Source organism: Anomaloglossus baeobatrachus, chromosome 2 (genome assembly GCF_048569485.1).
Source record: "Anomaloglossus baeobatrachus isolate aAnoBae1 chromosome 2, aAnoBae1.hap1, whole genome shotgun sequence".
Classification (NCBI taxonomy): Eukaryota; Metazoa; Chordata; class Amphibia; order Anura; family Aromobatidae; genus Anomaloglossus; species Anomaloglossus baeobatrachus.
In genome coordinates this window covers 149,354,321-149,375,765 of record NC_134354.1, presented here as the reverse complement: position 1 = coordinate 149,375,765, position 21,445 = coordinate 149,354,321, and the positions used below count along the sequence as shown (strand labels likewise).

The 21,445-nt window shown below is 45.8% G+C and overlaps 1 protein-coding gene across 4 annotated transcripts in view; it reads right to left on the bottom strand.

Moving 5' to 3' along the window:
* The window catches only part of PHKA2 (phosphorylase kinase regulatory subunit alpha 2), a 162,928-nt gene extending 141,755 nt beyond the window's left edge, over positions 1-21,173 (bottom strand). For 2 of the 4 annotated variants that reach the window (XM_075335438.1, XM_075335439.1), the window contains exons 1-2: positions 21,074-21,173; positions 20,613-20,801 (exon numbers count right to left, since the gene is read on the bottom strand). In XM_075335438.1, the coding sequence (XP_075191553.1) occupies positions 20,613-20,690 (78 nt within the window). In that variant the 5' untranslated portion in view covers positions 20,691-20,801; positions 21,074-21,173. Of the gene's footprint in view, positions 1-7,576; positions 7,691-20,612; positions 20,802-21,073 lie in introns of all 4 variants that reach the window. The other 2 variants (XM_075335440.1, XM_075335442.1) reach the window with 2 other exon arrangements.
* Between the last annotated feature and the right edge of the window lie 272 nt (positions 21,174-21,445).

Here is a 21,445-nt window from a genome sequence, read left to right as displayed (position 1 = left end):
GGATTCTTTCCGATAAATCATTGGAACGCAATCATCCGAGTTATACGGTGGTGTCAGCGAGCACTAACACTGGCAGGACATGCACACAGATGGTGTGTGTAGTAGAATAAAAAAAGAATTGCTTCTATTTTAATTTTTTCCCAATTAAATTATTGCAGCAAACTCTTTCCACAATGTACATTTACATGTTAAAACATAACCTTTTATTACAAGAGACACCAAAAAGCTTAACATAATTTCACATGCGTACACTCGTCTTTAGATTTGCGGCCTTTAATTAATACTCTTTATTTTACCAGTTTAAAGGATAACTAAATCTTTGAATTTTTATTGTTGATATTTCATTGCCCTAATGATTACAAGCGGATTGGTGAGGGCTGGGTCTTCAGACCCCCACTGATTGTTAAAGGGAGTCTGTCAGCAGGTTTTTACTATTTCATCTGAAAGCAGCATAATGTTGCCCAAAAGACCCTGAATCCAACAGTATATTACTTAGATTACTGGCTGCAGACGTTCTGGCATAATCTGAATTTTAGTCATGTAGCTGAGCTGAAAGATGTCCACACCAGACTCTCTATAAAGATTGTACATTGACAGTAAGGTGTCAATCAGAGAAGGGGGCATGTCAAACGTCTTTGCATGTGTGTTTCTAGTCCTGTAATGATAAGGGTTGTGCTGCTTAAACAAAAGATTGGACTGTGACAAAACAGGCATGCCTGAACTTTTTGTGTTAATCCTTGCAGCATGCTGGCTTCAGGTTACATAGTGAAAACCTGCCCACAGATTCCCTTTGAGTCTCCCAGCTCAGGAAACTTGAGCACACAGTTCCTACCTGAGTGCACACACAGATGGTTACGGATTTATTAATAGTCCATTCTCTCTATTGTATCCGTACTGTGGGCTATGTACTCTCTCAGGCAGGAAGAAAGGTGGGGTTTTAGCGATCGAGTGTGTGTGTGTGTGTGGGGGGGGGGGGGTGGGCAGGGTTCCCACCAGTCTGCTGGTAATCATATCATGATAAGGACAATCAAATAAAAAACATTAACATTCCGTAGGATTAGTTCCTCTTTAAACAATCTATAGAAGTAATCCGCACCCTGTATGGTCACTGTTCATAGCTCCTCAGAGCGCCATGCCCTGTCATTACGGGCACTGTTCTATACAGATGGGGTTACACGACCCATTGTATGAGTTTGGACCACTGCAGCCATACACTTTGGGGACCTGGCACTGGAAACCTGTCCACACAAGATTTCAGGAAATGCTGCTTGTTCTTTCTAATTTGTGAGTGTTAGAAAACATTTTCTAGATGATTTCAAATATTTTAATATAACATGGTCCTGTTTTACTCAATAGACAAGACAATCCCATTAGGGAACACATTCAAGGAATCATAGACCTTTGCAGCAACAAATAAGGATTGTGTAATTCTATAGGCAAGCTTTTCAAGGAATAACTGGTTAAATATCATATGATATTGCTACTGGATAGACATTCTCTTTATACATATAATAGAGGTTCCTACTCAGCCGGATGGAAGATGTCTCCCAATACCAAGTGTGTAATGAGTAAACTGGGCACGGATTCATGTTGGTTCAGGCAGCATGAATCAGGTGACAAAAAGGAGATAACCCCGGCACACTACCGCTCCCAAAAAGGCAATGATACAGTATTTTGTATGCAAAAAAATTGTTTTATTGACAAATTTATTCAATATTTCATCATGTGTACTTGGTCCAAAAAATATAATTGACGTTTCGGCTGGAGGCCTTCGTCAGTATGGACTTTTTATCTAATAGTGACAAAAAAACAAATCAATAACACATATACATTTCAGAACTTATGTACAATAACATCCAACATCTTTTGATCAGAGTAGACGAGGATAGTTAATTCAAGGCAGAGATACTATGAGAAACATATGAGGGAACAAAGGTATCATCTGTCAGTATAGGTCATATAGATCCAATTTTATTAGAATATTTAGTACTTTCAGAAGAGAAAGGTATTCTTTAGAAAAATAATTATACGCAAAGTTACTACTAGGAGTGAGGACGTGCGAGTGACTAAGCAAATGGAGGACCGACCAGGCAGAATACCACCGTTCTAAGAGGATACCCAGAGGTCTAAGAGTATCCCTGAGACCAACCCTTTTCTCTAACAACCCACTTTTTTGTGACAAATTTGAAGCAATTTTGAACAAATGTTCAATGGATGTTACACTAACAATTGAATATTTACAAAAAGAGATACAGCAAGTCTCTGAGAATATCGCATCTACCGAGGAACAGCTGAAACAATCTTTATCGGCCTCAGACCTAGACCAATTGAAAACCAAAACCAACGACCTCATCACAAGTTTTCGCACTAATCTGGAAACAAAGAAACGACACAAGTTTCTTCGAGATCAAGAGGATTACGCCAAAGGCACAGTATATAGATGGCGATCTGGGGAAAATTTCAGATATCAGCACCCCTACAGATTTGGAGGCTATGCGTCTACAAGCGATTCGGATGGAGAATATGGAGCTTCCCGACAACAGGGGAATTTTTTAGAACGCAGACCACCCACAAGAAGACAAGGCGGGGGAAGAGGCCGACAACCCGACAATCAGGACAGTCGAATATGGACTCGTTCTCAGGTAATACCAACCTCGTATTTAACATCTCGTCGTACAACCTATCACCTGCAGAACATTTAGTATTACAGAAGGGTCTATCTTTCAGCCCCACCTCTAGGTATGACACTTTTCAGGTTGAGCAAGAATTGAATCATTTTTTAAGGACGATAAGATTGAAGGTTCATTTTGATGGTAGTGATACAGGATTCGGGTCTGTGATGGGAAGTAATGTCTGTTTCAATCCAAAAGATTTGGGTCTGACTGTCCCCAGCACGTATATGCCACCCAGACATCACCATCCTGTGGAGACCTTCATCTCATTGGTCTCTAAGGATGTTGATGAATTGAATGCCAGGATACACAAGGGTGAGTTCCACTTGAATCATAACCTGAGTTTGGAGGAATCTAGGGCCATCAAGAGTCTAAAAGACAATAAGGATATCATAATCAAGCCGGCGGATAAAGGTGGGGCACTGGTTATTTTAGATCGTGACTACTACGTTAGTGAGATTCTTGGTCAATTATCCGACACCAGTACATATGAACCTATTTCCAGGGACCCCACCACTCAGATCTCCTCTCTGATCCATGATATCTCCACCCATTACCTAAGACTGGGTACTATCGACTCTAAGCTGGCTAGCTTTTTACTAAATACTCACCCTACTATACCTGTGTTTTATACATTACCGAAAGTTCATAAAAACCTGACTCATCCCCCTGGTAGACCCATCGTGGCATCCACTGACTCCATACTCTCCCCTCTGGCCAAGACCATAGAAAAAATATTATCACCATTTGTACCATCAATCACATCTTACGTAAAGGACACTTCACATTTCCTGGAGATCATCGGGGATCTGCATCGTATTCCTACTAATGCGTATCTCGTAACACTTGATGTAACTAGTTTATACACTAGTATTACACACGTTGAGGGAATCAATGCAGTACAATGGTTTCTTGATGAATTTACAACGTTACCTAGTAACAATAAGCAATTTTGCCTTGATCTTCTCGATGTGGTGTTGAAGAAAAACCATTTTATGTTCCAGGACCAATTCTACATGCAGCGCAAGGGGACCGCAATGGGCAGTAACATGGCGCCCCCTTACGCAAATATCTTTATGGCGTTCTTTGAGGATCGTTTCATCCATCCCAACTCACTCATCATTAAACATGCCCTGATGTGGCGAAGATATATCGATGATATTTTCCTGATTTGGGATGGTGAACTGAGCACTCTTCTTTTGTTCTTTTCTGACCTTAACGGTTTCATGCCTGGGCTAACATTTTCTATTCACCATGACAGGCATCAGATTAATTATCTTGACTGCATGGTCATTGTAGGTGACGATGGGCTCCTGACTACTGACATCTATGTAAAACCCACCGACAGGAATAGTCTCCTCTTCTATACAAGCAATCACCCCAGGCACGTCAAAAAAGCCCTACCTATCTCACAGCACACACGGGTCGATAGACTTGTGAGCGAACCAGAAACTAAAATTATGCGTCACAAGGAGATGAGTCAGAAATTCATTCAGAGGGGGTATCCACGTGAAGTGGCTGACGCTACGTGTTCCACATCCATTCGTAAGAGCGAATCCCAAAACCGGGTAGCATGTATCACCACTTACCACCCCTTCCAACCCTTACTTAAAAGAATCATCTGCCAACATTGGCCCCTTCTTAAGTCAGCTTACCCCAAGATTGGGGTTTTCCATGATTTACCTCTGTTTTGCCACAAGAAATCACCTAATCTGAGAAACCACCTTGTGCGTGCTGACATTGGTTCTATTAAGACAGTTCCAAGGCAAGTGTTCCTAGACACACAACAGAGAGGCACTTTCCCATGCCTGAGCTGTGCACAATGTGCCAATGTCATTAAAGGCAACACTTTTACACATGCCAGAACTGGAAGATTGTTCCATATCAAGGGTTTCCACACATGCGACAGCACCTACGTGGTCTACTACATTAAATGCCCATGCGGTCTCGGGTATGTTGGGGAAACCACCCAGCATATCCGGGACCGCATAAGTCGGCACAAATCCGATATCAGGTGTGGCAACACTTTGTTGCCCATACCCCACCATTTTGTGGCAGCAGGACACCGAATATCCCAACTCAGATTTCAAGTCATCGACCAGGTGGACACCATACGTAGGGGTGGAAATAGGGTTAAACGCTTACGTGATAGAGAGGCAATGTGGATACACCGGCTGGGTACACTTGAACCCTTTGGCATGAACCGTAAATACGAGACAGTTACTTAAATGATTCCCATATACTGTTTTGTGTTGGTCTATCTACTGAGGAACGATGATACTTCCATCACAGTTCATTTATTGTCATATATACATTGATATGTGTATGTGTGTGGGTTGGTAGGTGTGTGCATGTGTGCACGTATATATATGTATGCATATGTGTGGTACATATGTGTATATGTGTGTGTGTGTATGTATGTACAATCCTTTATTTTAATATGATTTTTTAATATGATTTTTCAATACCATAGTTTAGTGGTATAGAGGTATCTCTGAAGCCATGTATACGAATATGTATCATTTACACTGTTATTTACATTTGTCATCTCCATACTGATTATGTCTCTCTTTTTTGCAGAAACGCTAGTTACTATGGATAGCGAGCACCATCACTTTCATGGATAATTGCACTGCTCCATATGGCACCTTGGATAGATCACCTCTCCTAGTCACTACTACACATGTAAATGGAGCACCTGCGAACCCTCCCTAAACGCTGTCTCTCACAATCACATTATTTTAGTCACTCTGACGTCCTGCCTATGAGCCGGGCTGGGAACGCGCAGTGCACATGCGCAGTGTGCGTTCCACACACCCGACTTCCCGCGTTCCACTCACAGGAAGTGACACTTCAGTACCCGCCCACACTTCCTTTTTAAGCATTCCACGCAGTACGCAGCTCACTGTGCAGGACCCTCCTCTCTGAACACATGTCCAGCAGTCATTAGGTGAGTCATGGATACCGACCGGCCTGTTTGCCCTCTGTCTACAGCTTTTTCATGCCTAGTTCTTTTATTTAATCATTCTGTGTCTCTTTTCCCCTATTATTAGGGAAGGTCATATTCTCCCACCGGTTATACCGGATTCTCTCCCCCTCCTGGACCAGTTAGGATTGGTAAAGTGCTCTTATAATGAACATCAGTTTTGTTGTTTTCTGGAGCCAGCCTGTTTCACTCTGTTTTCTATTTCCAGTATAGAATTATCCACATCCCTGTTGCAAATGCTGGGGGGTCCCACTGCTGACAGTCATTTCTGCTTCCCTATAGAAGTATAGGTATTTAACTGCAACACTACATACACCTTTTTGATATATAGTTGAACCTTATGTTCTTACGTATATTATCTCCCTTTTTCTTATATGGAACCAGGATTTATCCACGATTCAGTCGATTGGTTATACCATATATGATAATACTACCCAATATACGTTATCTCATTGAAGACGTGGTGTCCATAGGTACACTCTCTCATTTTATTATGATGTGATGTCATTTCCTTGTATATCCACGATAACTTCTAACACACATATATATATATTTCTCTTTTGAAGTTTTGGAACCCTCTCTCCCTTCACATCACAGCATATGGTCACAGTGCCTGCCAAAAAATTGTTTATGTACATTTATTACTCGAAGTCCTCTTAAAGTCACAGGTACCTCATTTCTCATAACCTTAGTCATTTCTGGCATACTTATACCTGCACAAATGACAATGTTGTAGGACATACTAATACATGTTTTTTCCATTATAGATAAGGATTTTGAGAGACTTTCCATATGTTATTTTGCGGCTTAACTGCCATATATCTTCACTTGTATCTATAAGTATATGGTGAGTGTGCTATACATTTACCCCATATTACCTTCTGTGCTCCTGTTCTTACCATTCTTTATTTCTATCCTGCTCTTTGTTTTCTCCCTGCTCTTTTTGTCTTCCTTCTTTTTCTCCAGTCCTCCATCTTTTTCTTGTGCCCTTCATCTCTCATTTATTCCTACCATTTTCTTGTTGCCAACTCTCTTATTTTCTTGATCCATGCCTGGTCGGTCCTCCATTTGCTTAGTCACTCGCACGTCCTCACTCCTAGTAGTAACTTTGCGTATAATTATTTTTCTAAAGAATACCTTTCTCTTCTGAAAGTACTAAATATTCTAATAAAATTGGATCTATATGACCTATACTGACAGATGATACCTTTGTTCCCTCATATGTTTCTCATAGTATCTCTGCCTTGTATTAACTATCCTCGTCTACTCTGATCAAAAGATGTTGGATGTTATTGTACATAAGTTCTGAAATGTATATGTGTTATTGATTTGTTTTTTTGTCACTATTAGATAAAAAGTCCATACTGACGAAGGCCTCCAGCCGAAACGTCAATTATATTTTTTGGACCAAGTACACATGATGAAATATTGAATAAATTTGTCAATAAAACAATTTTTTTGCATACAAAATACTGTATCATTGCCTTTTTGGGAGCGGTAGTGTGTCGGGGTTATCTCCTTTTTGTATATGTTTTTTACCTCAGAGCACCTATCTTTTCAGTGACGCAGGGCTTCTCTTTGTACTGAATCAGGTGACAGGTTTCCTTGAAATCTTAAATTTGGTACCTTGGATATTGGTGGTAAAGAAAAAACCCAATTGATAATCTATAATAAAATTAGTATATGTGAGGTGCACTTATGCCTGCAGATGAGCAGTGTTAGCCTGCTTTCACACTTCCGTGTTTTTCCATAAGTCACAATCTGTTTTCTGACAGATGCGTTGGAGATTGTAGTACAACTGATGTGACAGGTCCGTTAAAAACAAACGGATCTGTTGTAGCAGTTTGTACCTGGCAAAGAGAATCCAGCTGTGGCCGCGGGTAACCTTAGTAACGTCACTGCTGACAGCGCGACTCACTTCAGTTTTTGCGTGAAACTCACACTGAGCGGCGGTGTTCTACGGCTGCTCCTGTCAGCTTCCCATGTAGCAGAGCGGAAAGCATCGTGGGACCTCGTGTGGATCACGTCGGACCTGGAGGGGTATTTGGGGGTTAATAAAGTGGTGAAAGAGAGTGGTTTTATGTCTTTTATTTCAAATAAAGGATTTTTCGGTGTTTGTGTTTATTTACCTTCACTACAGTTTAGTGATGGGGGGGTGTTTCATAGACGCCTGCCATCACAAGCTAGGACTTAGTGGCAGCAATGGGCTGCCATTGACTCCTTATTACCCCGATTGCCATTGCATCAGGGTAATCAGGATGAGCCGGGTAGAGTCCCGGGACTGTCGCATCTAATGGATGCAGCAATTCCGGGCGGCTGATGGCTGATATTTTTAGGCAGTGGGGCCCCCCATCCTGAGAATACCAGCCCTCAGCAGAGTGGCTTTACCTTGGCTGGTATCAAAATTGGGGGGGGACCCCGTACCCCGTTTTTTTTTTTAATTATTTATTTTACTGCAAGATATAGACCCGCCCACTGGCGGCTGTGATTGGTTGCAGTGAGACAGCTGTCACTCAGAGTGGGGGTTCATCTTACTGCAGCCAATCACAGGTGCCAGTGGGCAGGGGAAGTAGTGAATACGAGATGGAATAATGAGCGGCCATCATTTTGAAAAGCAGGTGAAGCCACCACAGTGTGAACGACGTGCAGTGCTGGTGATCAGTGAGTATGAAGGAGTGAGAGAGATAGAGAAAGACCGACCGACAGAGACCGACCAAGAGAGAGAGACAGAGAGAGAAACCGACCGAGAGAGAGAGACCGACCGAGAGAGAGAGAGAGACCGACCGAGAGAGAGAGAGAGACCGACCGAGAGAGACCGACCGAGAGAGAGAGACCGAGAGAGAGAGAGAGAAACCGACCGAGAGAGAGAGAGAGAAACAGAGAGAGACCGACCGAGAGAGAGAGAGACAGAGAGAGAAAGAGAGAGACCGACCGAGAGAGAGAGAGAGAGAGAGAGAGACACAGACAGATTTTCTAACCAGTAAGGAATTTACACATCTGAGCATGCTCTGTTGCTAAAAGACGTAACAGTCGCCGAAATCCGTCATTTGACGGATTGGACGGATTCAGGCTTCCATTATAACCAACGACAGACACTGACGGAATCCTGCGCACTGCGTTTTTTTCGACGCTACAAAAAACGGTACATTCTGCGTTGCTTCCGCCCGGCAGTCAGTCATTCAACGACTAATCCGTCACAAAACGGATGCAATGCAAGGTCATCAGTTGCAATCTGTCATTAATTCAAGTGTATGGGATAAAACTGAATCCTGTAAATTATTTTGCAGCATTCAGTTGTTTCTCTAAGAGACGGATTGTGACTGTTGGAAAAAGACTTTTCTCAACTATGCCTTTCATGACCAAGATGAGAAAAATAGTTTGTAGGTTCCAGTCAACAGAGGTCGGGTTCCAAAAACACCCCAGACCACCAGCGCTACACTGTTTACATAACTCAAAAGAAATGACAATATACAACAGCCAGAGAGGCTGTTTCCGCACCTCACATAAGATAGCTGCATTCGGCTGTTCTTGTAACCTCGTTTCTGGTGAATGGAGCACTTATTCGTATCTTGACCAGGAACAGCAGAGATGTAAGTAACCCGCTAAACGCGGCAGACCACATGGCTTCTTGGAAAATATGAGTTGGCAGATGCTGAACCAAATCTTTTCCTCTCGCTGGCATCTCAATTTCAATGGTATCTGTATCCTCAGGGACTCCCTGTTCCAACATACAGTGGATGGATCTGTGATTTACTATCTAATGATCGGCACATTGCAGCGCTTGTCACATGAAAGCACCACACTGTAAAGCATCCTGAGAGGAGAGTGAAATGTGATCTGGGCATACGTGCTCAGACCTCTGTCACCCACAAAGAGGCAGTGCCACCCCCCACCAGTGACGTGCCCTGCTCAGGTTGTCAGATTCCGGTTTCCAGACTGGAAGAATCAAAGCTAAAACATCAACATAGGAATATAAGCGCTGCAGAGATATCAGCTTACAGGAGCAGGATAGGTAGCAGAAGTATATTAGGAAAGTGTTAGTTAGGAATAGTTAGAACAAATGAAAAGGGGTCACATTAGTAGTGGAAAACTCCTTTAAGGCTGGAAATATACCATGGTTGGGGCCACCACACTGCGTTTGTAAGTGGGAGGGAGTGGTTGTAAGAACATTGTGCTATGTACAGGGTGGGGCATATTGTCTGGGAGGATTGTGAGAATCATTATGCTGGGGGTCACTGAAGACATGATACTTTGTGTGAGAAAGCTCTGGTGACATCATACTACATTGTGGTCATTATAATGTGCATGTGGGGGGTACTGTGGGGAAATTAGACTATGTCTGCAGCACATTTATGGAAGCATCATACTCTATGGGTGCCATGAAAAGGGTATTGTAGTATAGGGTTAGAACACTAAAGGGTACTTTACACGCTGCGATATCGGTACCGATACCGTTAGCGAGCATACCCGCCCCCGTCGGTTGTGCGTTATGGGCAAATTGCTGCCTGTGGTGTACAACATCGCTAACACCTGTCACACAGACTTACCTTCCCTGCGAGGTCGCTCTGGCCGGTGATCCGCTTCCTTTCTAAGGGGGCGGTTCGTGTGGCGTCACAGTGACGTCACACAGCAGCCGTCCAATAGCAGAGGAGGGGCGGAGATGAGCGGCCGGAACATGCCGCCCACCTCCTTCCTTCCTCATTGCCGGTGGATGCAGGTAAGGAGATGTTCGTCGCTCCTGCGGTGTTACATAGCGATGTGTGCTGCCGCAGGAACGAGGAACAACATCGCTACTTACCAGACAACGATTTTTGGTAAATGAACGACCTCTCATATACCAACGATTTTTGCGATTGTTCAAGGTCACTCCAGCCTGCCACACGCTGCGATGTCGCTAACGATGCCGGATGTGCGTCACAAACACTGTGACCCCGACGATATATCGTTAGTGATGTCACAGCGTGTAAATGGCCCTTAAGGGGCTTCAGTTGGGGCAAAATTACTCTGAAAGTGCCACAAGATATGTCACTCTGTAATCTAAAGGAGACAGGGGTGGGGAGAAACTTAGCTCACCGCTAGCTCTGAAGACCCCCAGTTGTGCGGACGTGGCTGGCTACCACAAGTTAAATAGAAGAAAAGGTCCAGCACCAAATTTTCCATAACAAATTCTGTCTTTTCTATTGAGAAATCACATACATGATAAAATCAAAGATGTCCCATGATGTGGACCTAATAAGGCCCCCGCCTTACATGTTTCTGAGATTACTCCTTATTCATAGGCATACACCACAGACATGTCCCTCTCCCAGTCTATAATATTTGGGAGGTTTGACTTTCTGCGACTGCGTCTATGCGTCCGTGACACCATCTACTTCACTGAATATTTTTGGGGTAAAACAGGGAGGAAGGGAGGGGGGATTCAGTTAGGCATTTTGCAATGGGGCCAATGATATCTATCTATCTCTATGTACGCCCCTGGGAATTACTCTTCAACTACGCCAGCTATTTAAAATAACTGAATATATCCAGTATATGAGATCAACTTCTGCTTTTCCTCATGACACCAGATAGAACATTTGCCTTTCTGGCCATCTAGAAATCACTGGTGAATGGACAACTTTACTCCTATCAGTAAAAGATAAGAGCAAAATATTTACAAAGTTGCTCAAAATTGTGTAAATATTGTGAAAGGTTCTAAAGTGTTATTCAATGGCAAAAACATCAGTGGATGAACTGCAGCTCAGAGATAATGTGTGCTCCTCTAACCCCGGGTCATCTGGGAGATATGGACCGGAGGTTGGAAGGTTTGCTTTCCAAGATTCCCTGGATCACGGGTGTTGCTTACAATCTGGTCTCATCGAACCCCATGTTGTGATCCCAGCAGGGTCGGGTTTGCTTCATAAAGAGATTACCCCTTAAAAGCATAATACGGATACTGGTAACAAAAATATATCCAGAAAAAAAAACCCTAATGCACCTACAAAGCCACTTTCACGTTTTCTCTACAATAACTTAATACTACATAACAAAATGCACATTATTGTATTCACAGCTTAATTCCCCAGATCATTTATAAACACTGTGCTATTGGTGGCAGCACAGCACAGTATAGAGGGGCTGGTGGCAGCACAGTACAGTATAGAGGGGCTGGTGGAAGCACAGTACAGTATACAGGGGCTGGTGGCAGCACAGTACAGTATAGAGGGGCTGGTGGCAGCACAGTACAGTATAGAGGGGCTGGTGGAAGCACAGTACAGTATACAGGGGCTGGTGGCAGCACAGTACAGTATAGAGGGGCTGGTGGCAGCACAGCACAGTATAGAGGGGCTGGTGGCAGCACAGTACAGTATAGAGGGGCTGGTGGAAGCACAGTACAGTATACAGGGGCTGGTGGCAGCACAGTACAGTATAGAGGGGCTGGTGGAAGCACAGTACAGTATAAAGGGGCTGGTGGCAGCACAGTACAGTATAGAGGGGCTGGTGGAAGCACAGTACAGTATACAGGGGCTGGTGGCAGCACAGTACAGTATACAGGGGCTGGTGGCAGCACAGTACAGTATACAGGGGCTGGTGGCAGCACAGTACAGTATACAGGGGCTGGTGGCAGCACAATACAGTATACAGGGGCTGGTGGCAGCACAGTACAGTATACAGAGGCTGGTGGCAGCACAGTACAGTATATAGAGGCTGGTGGCAGCACAGTACAGTATACAGGGGCTGGTGGCAGCACAGTACAGTATAGAGGGGCTGGTGGCAGCACAGTACAGTATAGAGGGGCTGGTGGCAGCACTGTACAGTATACAGGGGCTGGTGGCAGCACTGTACAGTATACAGGGGCTGGTGGCAGCACTGTACAGTATACAGGGGCTGGTGGCAGCACAGTACAGTATACAGGGGCTGGTGGCAGCACAGTACAGTATACAGGGGCTGGTGGCAGCACAGTACAGTATATAGAGGCTGGTGGCAGCACAGTACAGTATAGAGGGGCTGGTGGCAGCACAGTACAGTATAGAGGGGCTGGTGGCAGCACAGTACAGTATAGAGGGGCTGGTGGCAGCACAGTACAGTATAGAGGGGCTGGTGGCAGCACAGTACAGTATACAGGGGCTGGTGGCAGCACAGTACAGTATACAGGGGCTGGTGGCTGCACAGTACAGTATACAGGGGCTGGTGGCTGCACAGTACAGTATACAGGGGCTGGTGGCAGCACAGTACAGTATACAGAGGCTGGTGGCAGCACAGTACAGTATATAGAGGCTGGTGGCAGCACAGTACAGTATACAGGGGCTGGTGGCAGCACAGTACAGTATACAGGGGCTGGTGGCAGCACAGTACAGTATACAGGGGCTGGTGGCAGCACAGTACAGTATACAGGGGCTGGTGGCAGCACAGTACAGTATACAGTGGCTGGTGGCAGCACAGTACAGTATACAGGGGCTGGTGGCAGCACAGTACAGTATACAGGGGCTGGTGGCAGCACAGTACAGTATACAGGGGCTGGTGGCAGCACAGTACAGTATACAGGGGCTGGTGGCAGCACAGTACAGTATACAGGGGCTGGTGGCAGCACAGTACAGTCAGTATACAGGGGCTGGTGGCAGCACAGTACAGTCAGTATACAGGGGCTGGTGGCAGCACAGTACAGTATACAGGGGCTGGTGGCAGCACAGTACAGTATACAGAGGCTGGTGGCAGCACAGTACAGTATACAGGGGCTGGTGGCAGCACAGTACAGTATAGAGGGGCTGGTGGCAGCACAGTACAGTATAGAGGGGCTGGTGGCAGCACAGTACAGTATAGAGGGGCTGGTGGCAGCACAGTACAGTATACAGGGGCTGGTGGCAGCACAGTACAGTATACAGGGGCTGGTGGCTGCACAGTACAGTATACAGGGGCTGGTGGCTGCACAGTACAGTATACAGGGGCTGGTGGCAGCACAGTACAGTATACAGAGGCTGGTGGCAGCACAGTACAGTATATAGAGGCTGGTGGCAGCACAGTACAGTATACAGGGGCTGGTGGCAGCACAGTACAGTATACAGGGGCTGGTGGCAGCACAGTACAGTATACAGGGGCTGGTGGCAGCACAGTACAGTATACAGGGGCTGGTGGCAGCACAGTACAGTATACAGGGGCTGGTGGCAGCACAGTACAGTATACAGGGGCTGGTGGCAGCACAGTACAGTATACAGGGGCTGGTGGCAGCACAGTACAGTCAGTATACAGGGGCTGGTGGCAGCACAGTACAGTCAGTATACAGGGGCTGGTGGCAGCACAGTACAGTATACAGGGGCTGGTGGCAGCACAGTACAGTATACAGAGGCTGGTGGCAGCACAGTACAGTATACAGGGGCTGGTGGCAGCACAGTACAGTATAGAGGGGCTGGTGGCAGCACAGTACAGTATAGAGGGGCTGGTGGCAGCACAGTACAGTATAGAGGGGCTGGTGGCAGCACAGTACAGTATACAGGGGCTGGTGGCAGCACAGTACAGTATACAGGGGCTGGTGGCTGCACAGTACAGTATACAGGGGCTGGTGGCTGCACAGTACAGTATACAGGGGCTGGTGGCAGCACAGTACAGTATACAGAGGCTGGTGGCAGCACAGTACAGTATATAGAGGCTGGTGGCAGCACAGTACAGTATACAGGGGCTGGTGGCAGCACAGTACAGTATACAGGGGCTGGTGGCAGCACAGTACAGTATACAGGGGCTGGTGGCAGCACAGTACAGTATACAGGGGCTGGTGGCAGCACAGTACAGTATACAGGGGCTGGTGGCAGCACAGTACAGTATACAGGGGCTGGTGGCAGCACAGTACAGTATACAGGGGCTGGTGGCAGCACAGTACAGTATACAGGGGCTGGTGGCAGCACAGTACAGTATACAGGGGCTGGTGGCAGCACAGTACAGTATACAGGGGCTGGTGGCAGCACAGTACAGTATACAGGGGCTGGTGGCAGCACAGTACAGTCAGTATACAGGGGCTGGTGGCAGCACAGTACAGTATACAGGGGCTGGTGGCAGCACAGTACAGTATACAGGGGCTGGTGGCAGCACTGTACAGTATATAGGGGCTGATGGCAGCACTGTACAGTATACAGGGGCTGGTGGCAGCACTGTACAGTATACAGGGGATGGTGGCAGCACAGTACAGTATACAGTGGCTGGTGGCAGCACAGTACAGTATACAGGGGCTGGTGGCAGCACTGTACAGTATACAGGGGATGGTGGCAGCACAGTACAGTATACAGTGGCTGGTGGCAGCACAGTACAGTATACAGGGGATGGTGGCAGCACAGTACAGTATACAGGGGCTGGTGGCAGCACAGTACAGTATACAGTGGCTGGTGGCAGCACAGTACAGTATACAGGGGATGGTGGCAGCACAGTACAGTATACAGTGGCTGGTGGCAGCACAGTACAGTATACAGGGGCTGGTGGCAGCACTGTACAGTATACAGGGGATGGTGGCAGCACAGTACAGTATACAGGGGATGGTGGCAGCACAGTACAGTATACAGTGGCTGGTGGCAGCACAGTACAGTATACAGGGGATGGTGGCAGCACAGTACAGTATATAGGGGCTGGTTGTAAGTGCCTGGTAATTACATAACATGCTTCTGCCAGGACGGTATCAGGCACTAATGGACGCACCGGCAGAGACTCGCTTTCAGCATTGGTGTCCTGAAATAACCTTTAATTTTTTTGGCTCGTAATGTACTGTAGTGGCATATACTGAATTTTTCAGAAGGATCTGGAAGCAAATACTTTAACAATGCTCCTAGAAAAAACTAAATCAACAGCATAGGCATTGTGAATATACCGAGATGGCATTATGTGTGGCACTGTGGGTGTGAAGGGCTGGAAGTCACTCAGTGCCAAGATCAGGAACTGAGAACAAAAAAGGCCATGTATTCTGTCCTAACAAATAATGTACAGGCTTCACCCAACAGCACAGCAAATAACCACTCTCCATATAGGAGCAGCATGCACTGAGGGGTCTACAATCAGACCGAGGCATACAGCCTGTGCTATTATGGTATAGCTGTGTGCTATAAACATCCTCTAATGGTATTACTATTCACCTGTACTGTCCTACAAGTACAGCAATGCCTCATCTCTCTGCTACATGGGCTGTCATGCTACCAACATGAACTAAATGTTCTGTACTTCTGCCAGTACTACATGTACTGGTCTGCTGTATATCTGTACTACATGTACTGGTCTGCTGTATATGTGTACTACATGTACTGGTCTGCTGTATATCTGTACTACATGTACTGGTCTGCTGTATATCTGTACTACATGTACTGGTCTGCTGTATATGTGTACTACATGTACTGGTCTGCTGTATATGTGTACTACATGTACTGGTCTGCTGTATATGTGTACTACATGTACTGGTCTGCTGTATATCTGTACTACATGTACCGTTCTGCTGTATATCTGTACTACATGTACCGTTCTGCTGTATATCTGTACTACATGTACCGGTCTGCTGTATATCTGTACTACATGTACCGGTCTGCTGTATATCTGTACTACATGTACCGGTCTGCTGTATATCTGTACTACATGTACCGGTCTGCTGTATATCTGTACTACATGTACCGTTCTGCTGTATATCTGTACTACATGTACTGTTCTGCTGTATATCTGTACTACATGTACTGTTCTGCTGTATATCTGTACTACATGTACTGTTCTGCTGTATATCTGTACTACATGTACTGTTCTGCTGTATATCTGTACTACATGTACTGGTCTGCTGTATATCTGTACTACATGTACTGTTCTGCTGTATATCTGTACTACATGTACTGTTCTGCTGTATATCTGTACTACATGTACTGGTCTGCTGTATATCTGTACTACATGTACTGGTCTGCTGTATATCTGTACTATATGTACTGGTCTGCTGTATATGTGTACTACATGTACTGGTCTGCTGTATATCTGTACTACATGTACTGGTCTGCTGTATATCTGTACTACATGTACTGGTCTGCTGTATATGTGTACTACATGTACTGGTCTGCTGTATATGTGTACTACATGTACTGGTCTGCTGTATATGTGTACTACATGTACTGGTCTGCTGTATATGTGTACTACATGTACTGGTCTGCTGTATATGTGTACTACATGTACTGGTCTGCTGTATATGTGTACTACATGTACTGGTCTGCTGTATATGTGTACTACATGTACGGGTCTGCTGTATATCTGTACTACATGTACTGGTCTGCTGTATATGTGTACTACATGTACGGGTCTGCTGTATATCTGTACTACATGTACTGGTCTGCTGTATATGTGTACTACATGTACTGGTCTGCTGTATATCTGTACTACATGTACTGGTCTGCTGTATATGTGTACTACATGTACGGGTCTGCTGTATATCTGTACTACATGTACTGGTCTGCTGTATATGTGTACTACATGTACTGTTCTGCTGTATATCTGTACTACATGTACTGGTCTGCTGCATATCTGTACTGTTCTGCTATACAGTGCTGGCCAAAAGTATTGGCACCCCTGCAATTCTGTCAGATAATACGCAGTTTCTTCTTGAAAATGATTGCAATCACAAATTCTTTGGTATTATTATCTTCATTTAATTTGTCTTGAAATGGAAAAAAAAATTGTCATAAAGCCAAATTGGATAGAATTCCACACCAAACATAAAAAAGGGGGTGGACAAAAGTATTGGCACTGTTTGAAAAGTCATGTGATGCTTCTCTAATTTGTGTAATTAACAGCCCCTGTAACTTACCTGTGGCACCTAACAGGTGTTGGCAATAACTAAATCACACTTGCAGCCAGTTGACATGGATTAAAGTGGACTCAACCTCTGTCCTGTGTCCTTGTGTGTACCAGATTGAGCATGGAGAAAAGAAAGAAGACCAAAGAACTGTCTGAGGACTTGAGAATCCAAATTGTGAGGAAGCATGAGCAATCTCAAGGTTACAAGTCCATCTCCAAAGACCTGAACATTGCTGTGTCTACGGTGCGCAGTGTCATCAAGAAGTGTAAAGCCCATGGCACTGTGGCTAACCTCCCTAGATGTGAAAGGAAAACAAAAAATTGACGAGAGATTTCAATGCAAGATTGTGCGGATGGTGGATAAAGAACCTCGACTAACATCCAAACAAGTTCAAGCTGCCCTGCAGTCCGAGGGTACAACAGTGTCAACCCGTACTATCCGTCGGCGTCTGAATGAAAAGGGACTGTATGGTAGGATACCCAGGAAGACCCCACTTCTTAACCCAAGACATAAAAAAGCCAGGCTGGAGTTTGCCAAAACTTACCTGAAAAAGCCTAAAACGTTTTGGAAGAATGTTCTCTGGTCAGATGAGACAAAAGTAGAGCTTTTTGGGAAAAGCCATCAACATAGAGTTTACAGGAAAAAAAAAAAAGAGGCATTCAAAGAAAAGAACACGGTCCCTACAGTCAAACATGGCGGAGGTTCCCTGATGTTTTGGGGTTGCTTTGCTGCCTCTGGCACTGGACTGCTTGACTATGTGCATGGCATTATGAAGTCTGAAGACTACCAACAAATTTTGCAGCATAATGTAGGGCCCAGTGTGAGAAAGCTGGGTCTTCCTCAGAGGTCATGGGGCTTCCAGCACAGCAAGATAATGACCCAAAACACACTTCAAAAAGCACTAGAAAATGGTTTGAGAGAAAGCACTGGAGACTACTAAAGGGGCCAGCAATGAGTCCAGACCTGAATCCCATAGAACACCTGTAGATAGATCTCAAAATGGCAGTTTGGAGAAGGCACCTTCAAATCTCAGGGACCTGGAGCAGTTTGCCAAAGAAGAATGGTCTAAAATTCCAGCAGAGCATTGTAAGAAACTCATTGATGGTTACCGGAAGCGGTTGTTCGCAGTTATTTTGGCTAAAGGTTGTGCAACCAAGTATTAGGCTAAGGGTGCCAATACTTTTGTATGGACCAGTTTTGGAGATTTGTGTGAAATGATAAATGATTTGATTTTTGTTTCATTCTCTTTTGTGTTTTTCATTGCAAGCAAAATAAATGAAGATAATAATACCAAAGAATTTGTGATTGCAATCATTTTCAAGAAGAAACTGAGTATTATCTGACAGAATTGCAGGGGTGCCAATACTTTTGGCCAGCACTGTATATCTGTACTATATTTACTGGTGTGCTACCTACCTGTACTAAAAGTACTGTTTCTACCAGACCTACAAGTACTGTATATGCTATGTATCTCTATGTACATAAACTATATGTAGTGTACTGCTGCCTAGCTGCAATATAGGATGTGCACTATCTACCTGTACTGCAATATCTACTTCTTCTACTTTTACTGTTTTGCTCTATCTCTGTAACTAAAAAAAAAAATCAAAACTCTAAAATCCAGCTCAATCCCAAAGACATGACAGACTACAACACAGAGGGATGTCAGATCACACATTATATGCTATAGAGAGGGGAGGAGTGAGGCACATAGTGAGAAATCAAGAGGCACACATCACACTGAGCTCTCTAACAAGTCTCTTACCTCTCACTAGAGCTGGGTTCACATTACACTGATCAGTGCGGCATACCATGTCTGTACAAATGGTACTGTTTAGCAAGTGTTTTCCAGCTTGACTTTTTTTTTTTTTTTTAAAGGGCTTTTCCCATTTCACAGAATCTTTGCACACTACACAGGTACCATCCTTATGCTGCTTTTTACCAATAAAAAAAAAAAACTTTGCACCTGGTGTAAGTCTTGAAAGATTTATGGCTTTAGCTTCTGTTGGATGTTGTCAGCATCTGGCAGTTAGGGATTGACCCCATATGACGGCACAGCGGTCCGGCTCCTCCAGTGTCAGTCACAATGGCCAGAGAGAGCTCATACACATCATGGCAGAGCGTGGACAGTGCCCGGTTCCTGTGCCATAGCACTACGTCCAATCTCCATCACCTGTGCACACCTGCATATATGACTTGTGCAATTTTGCATATTTGACCTGTACCAGCTTGCATGTATGACTTATACCAGCCTCCATATGTGACCTGTGCTAGCCTCTGTATATGATCTATGCCAGCCTGTATGTGACATGTGCCAGTATGCATATATGGCCTGTGCCAGCCTCCATAAATGAAGAGTACCAGCCTATGACCTGTGCCAGCCTCCTTATATTACCTGTGCCAGCCTCCGTATATCACCTGTGCCAGCCTCCATATATCCCCTGTGCCAGCATCTGTACATCACCTGTGCCAGCCTCCGTATATCACGTGTGCCAACCTCCATAAATGACCAGTACCAGCCTATGACCTGTGCCAGCCTCCTTATATGACCTGTGCCAGCCTCCTTATATGACCTGTGCCAGCCTCCGTATATCACCTGTGCCAGCCTCCGTACATCCCCTGTGCCAGCCTCCATATATCACCTGTGCCAGCCTCCGTATATCACGTGTGCCAGCCTCCGTATATCACGTGTGCCAGCCTCCGTATATCACCTGTGCCAGCCTCCGTATATCCCCTGTGCCAACCTCCTTATATGACCTGTGCCAGCCTCCTTATATGACCTGTGCCAGCCTCCGTATATCACCTGTGCCAGCCTCCGTATATCCCCTGTGCCAGCCTCCGTATATCCCCTGTGCCAGCCTCCGTATATCCCCTGTGCCAGCCTCCGTATATCCCCTGTGCCAGCCTCCGTATATCCCCTGTGCCAGCCTCCGTATATCCCCTGTGCCAGCCTCCGTATATCCCCTGTGCCAGCCTCCGTATATCCCCTGTGCCAGCCTCCGTATATGACCTCTGCCAGCCTCCGTATATGACCTCTGCCAGCCTCCGTATATGACCTCTGCCAGCCTCCGTATATCCCCTGACCTGCATCTTCTCAGCTGTAAATACTGGAGCCCCCGGATCACACAGCACGTATAGGCAGATATGTCACATGCGGATATCAGGGTGAGGTGTAGCCTACCTGGTGGCACAGGATGGTCTGCTGCACGAGCCGGGCATAGCCATCCAGCCGCACTCCGGAGTTACTCCTGCTCCTCATGGTGCCGGGCTGTCGGCGGGGCCGGCCGGCTGTGCACAGGGGCCGCTGTCCCGGGGTCCTCCCTGCTGGGCCCTGCGCCCATTCATTCAGTGACAGGAGGCAGCTGGCGACCTTGATCCAAAATAAACAGAGCTGTCAGTGCGGCCTGGAGAGCGGGGGCTGCCAGCGGCCAAGGGGATTCATAGAAAGCAGCCGCTGCATCCCCTGCATTGTGCGCTGCACCAGCACCTGACCGCTCCCTGCACAGCTCCATATATCAGCCGGGTATCAAATGCTGCCAGCGATCGCCCGGAGATCATGCATTCACCCCAGCAGTCAGCCCTCCCCTCCCGCCTGTGGGCCACATACACACGCGCAGTCACCCGTGCGGTACCGCAGATCACCTGTGCTGGCTCAGGAGAGCGGCGTCTTCCTGCTGCTCAGCTCTATGGCCGCTGCACTGTGCTCACAAGCTACACTTAGAATTTGCATTAGATGCGCTTCCACTATTGGACGTCAGAGGGCAGCAGAGAAGGCTGAAAGCCATTGTTTTGTACTTCCATGTTTTTCGTCTATTGGCCACACGGGGGCAGCAGCGGACAATAACACCTAGCCGGACGCCGCTGTAGTAGAGACGGAAGCGATAGGCGCCATGACACCGCCGGGCAGTGTGCCCGAGCGTCAGCTCTAGTATGTCAGCACGGAGAGGGACAGCAAAGGGGACATTATCACCACGCCTGGGGTGAAAGGCAATAGATATGTCAGGAGGTATAGGC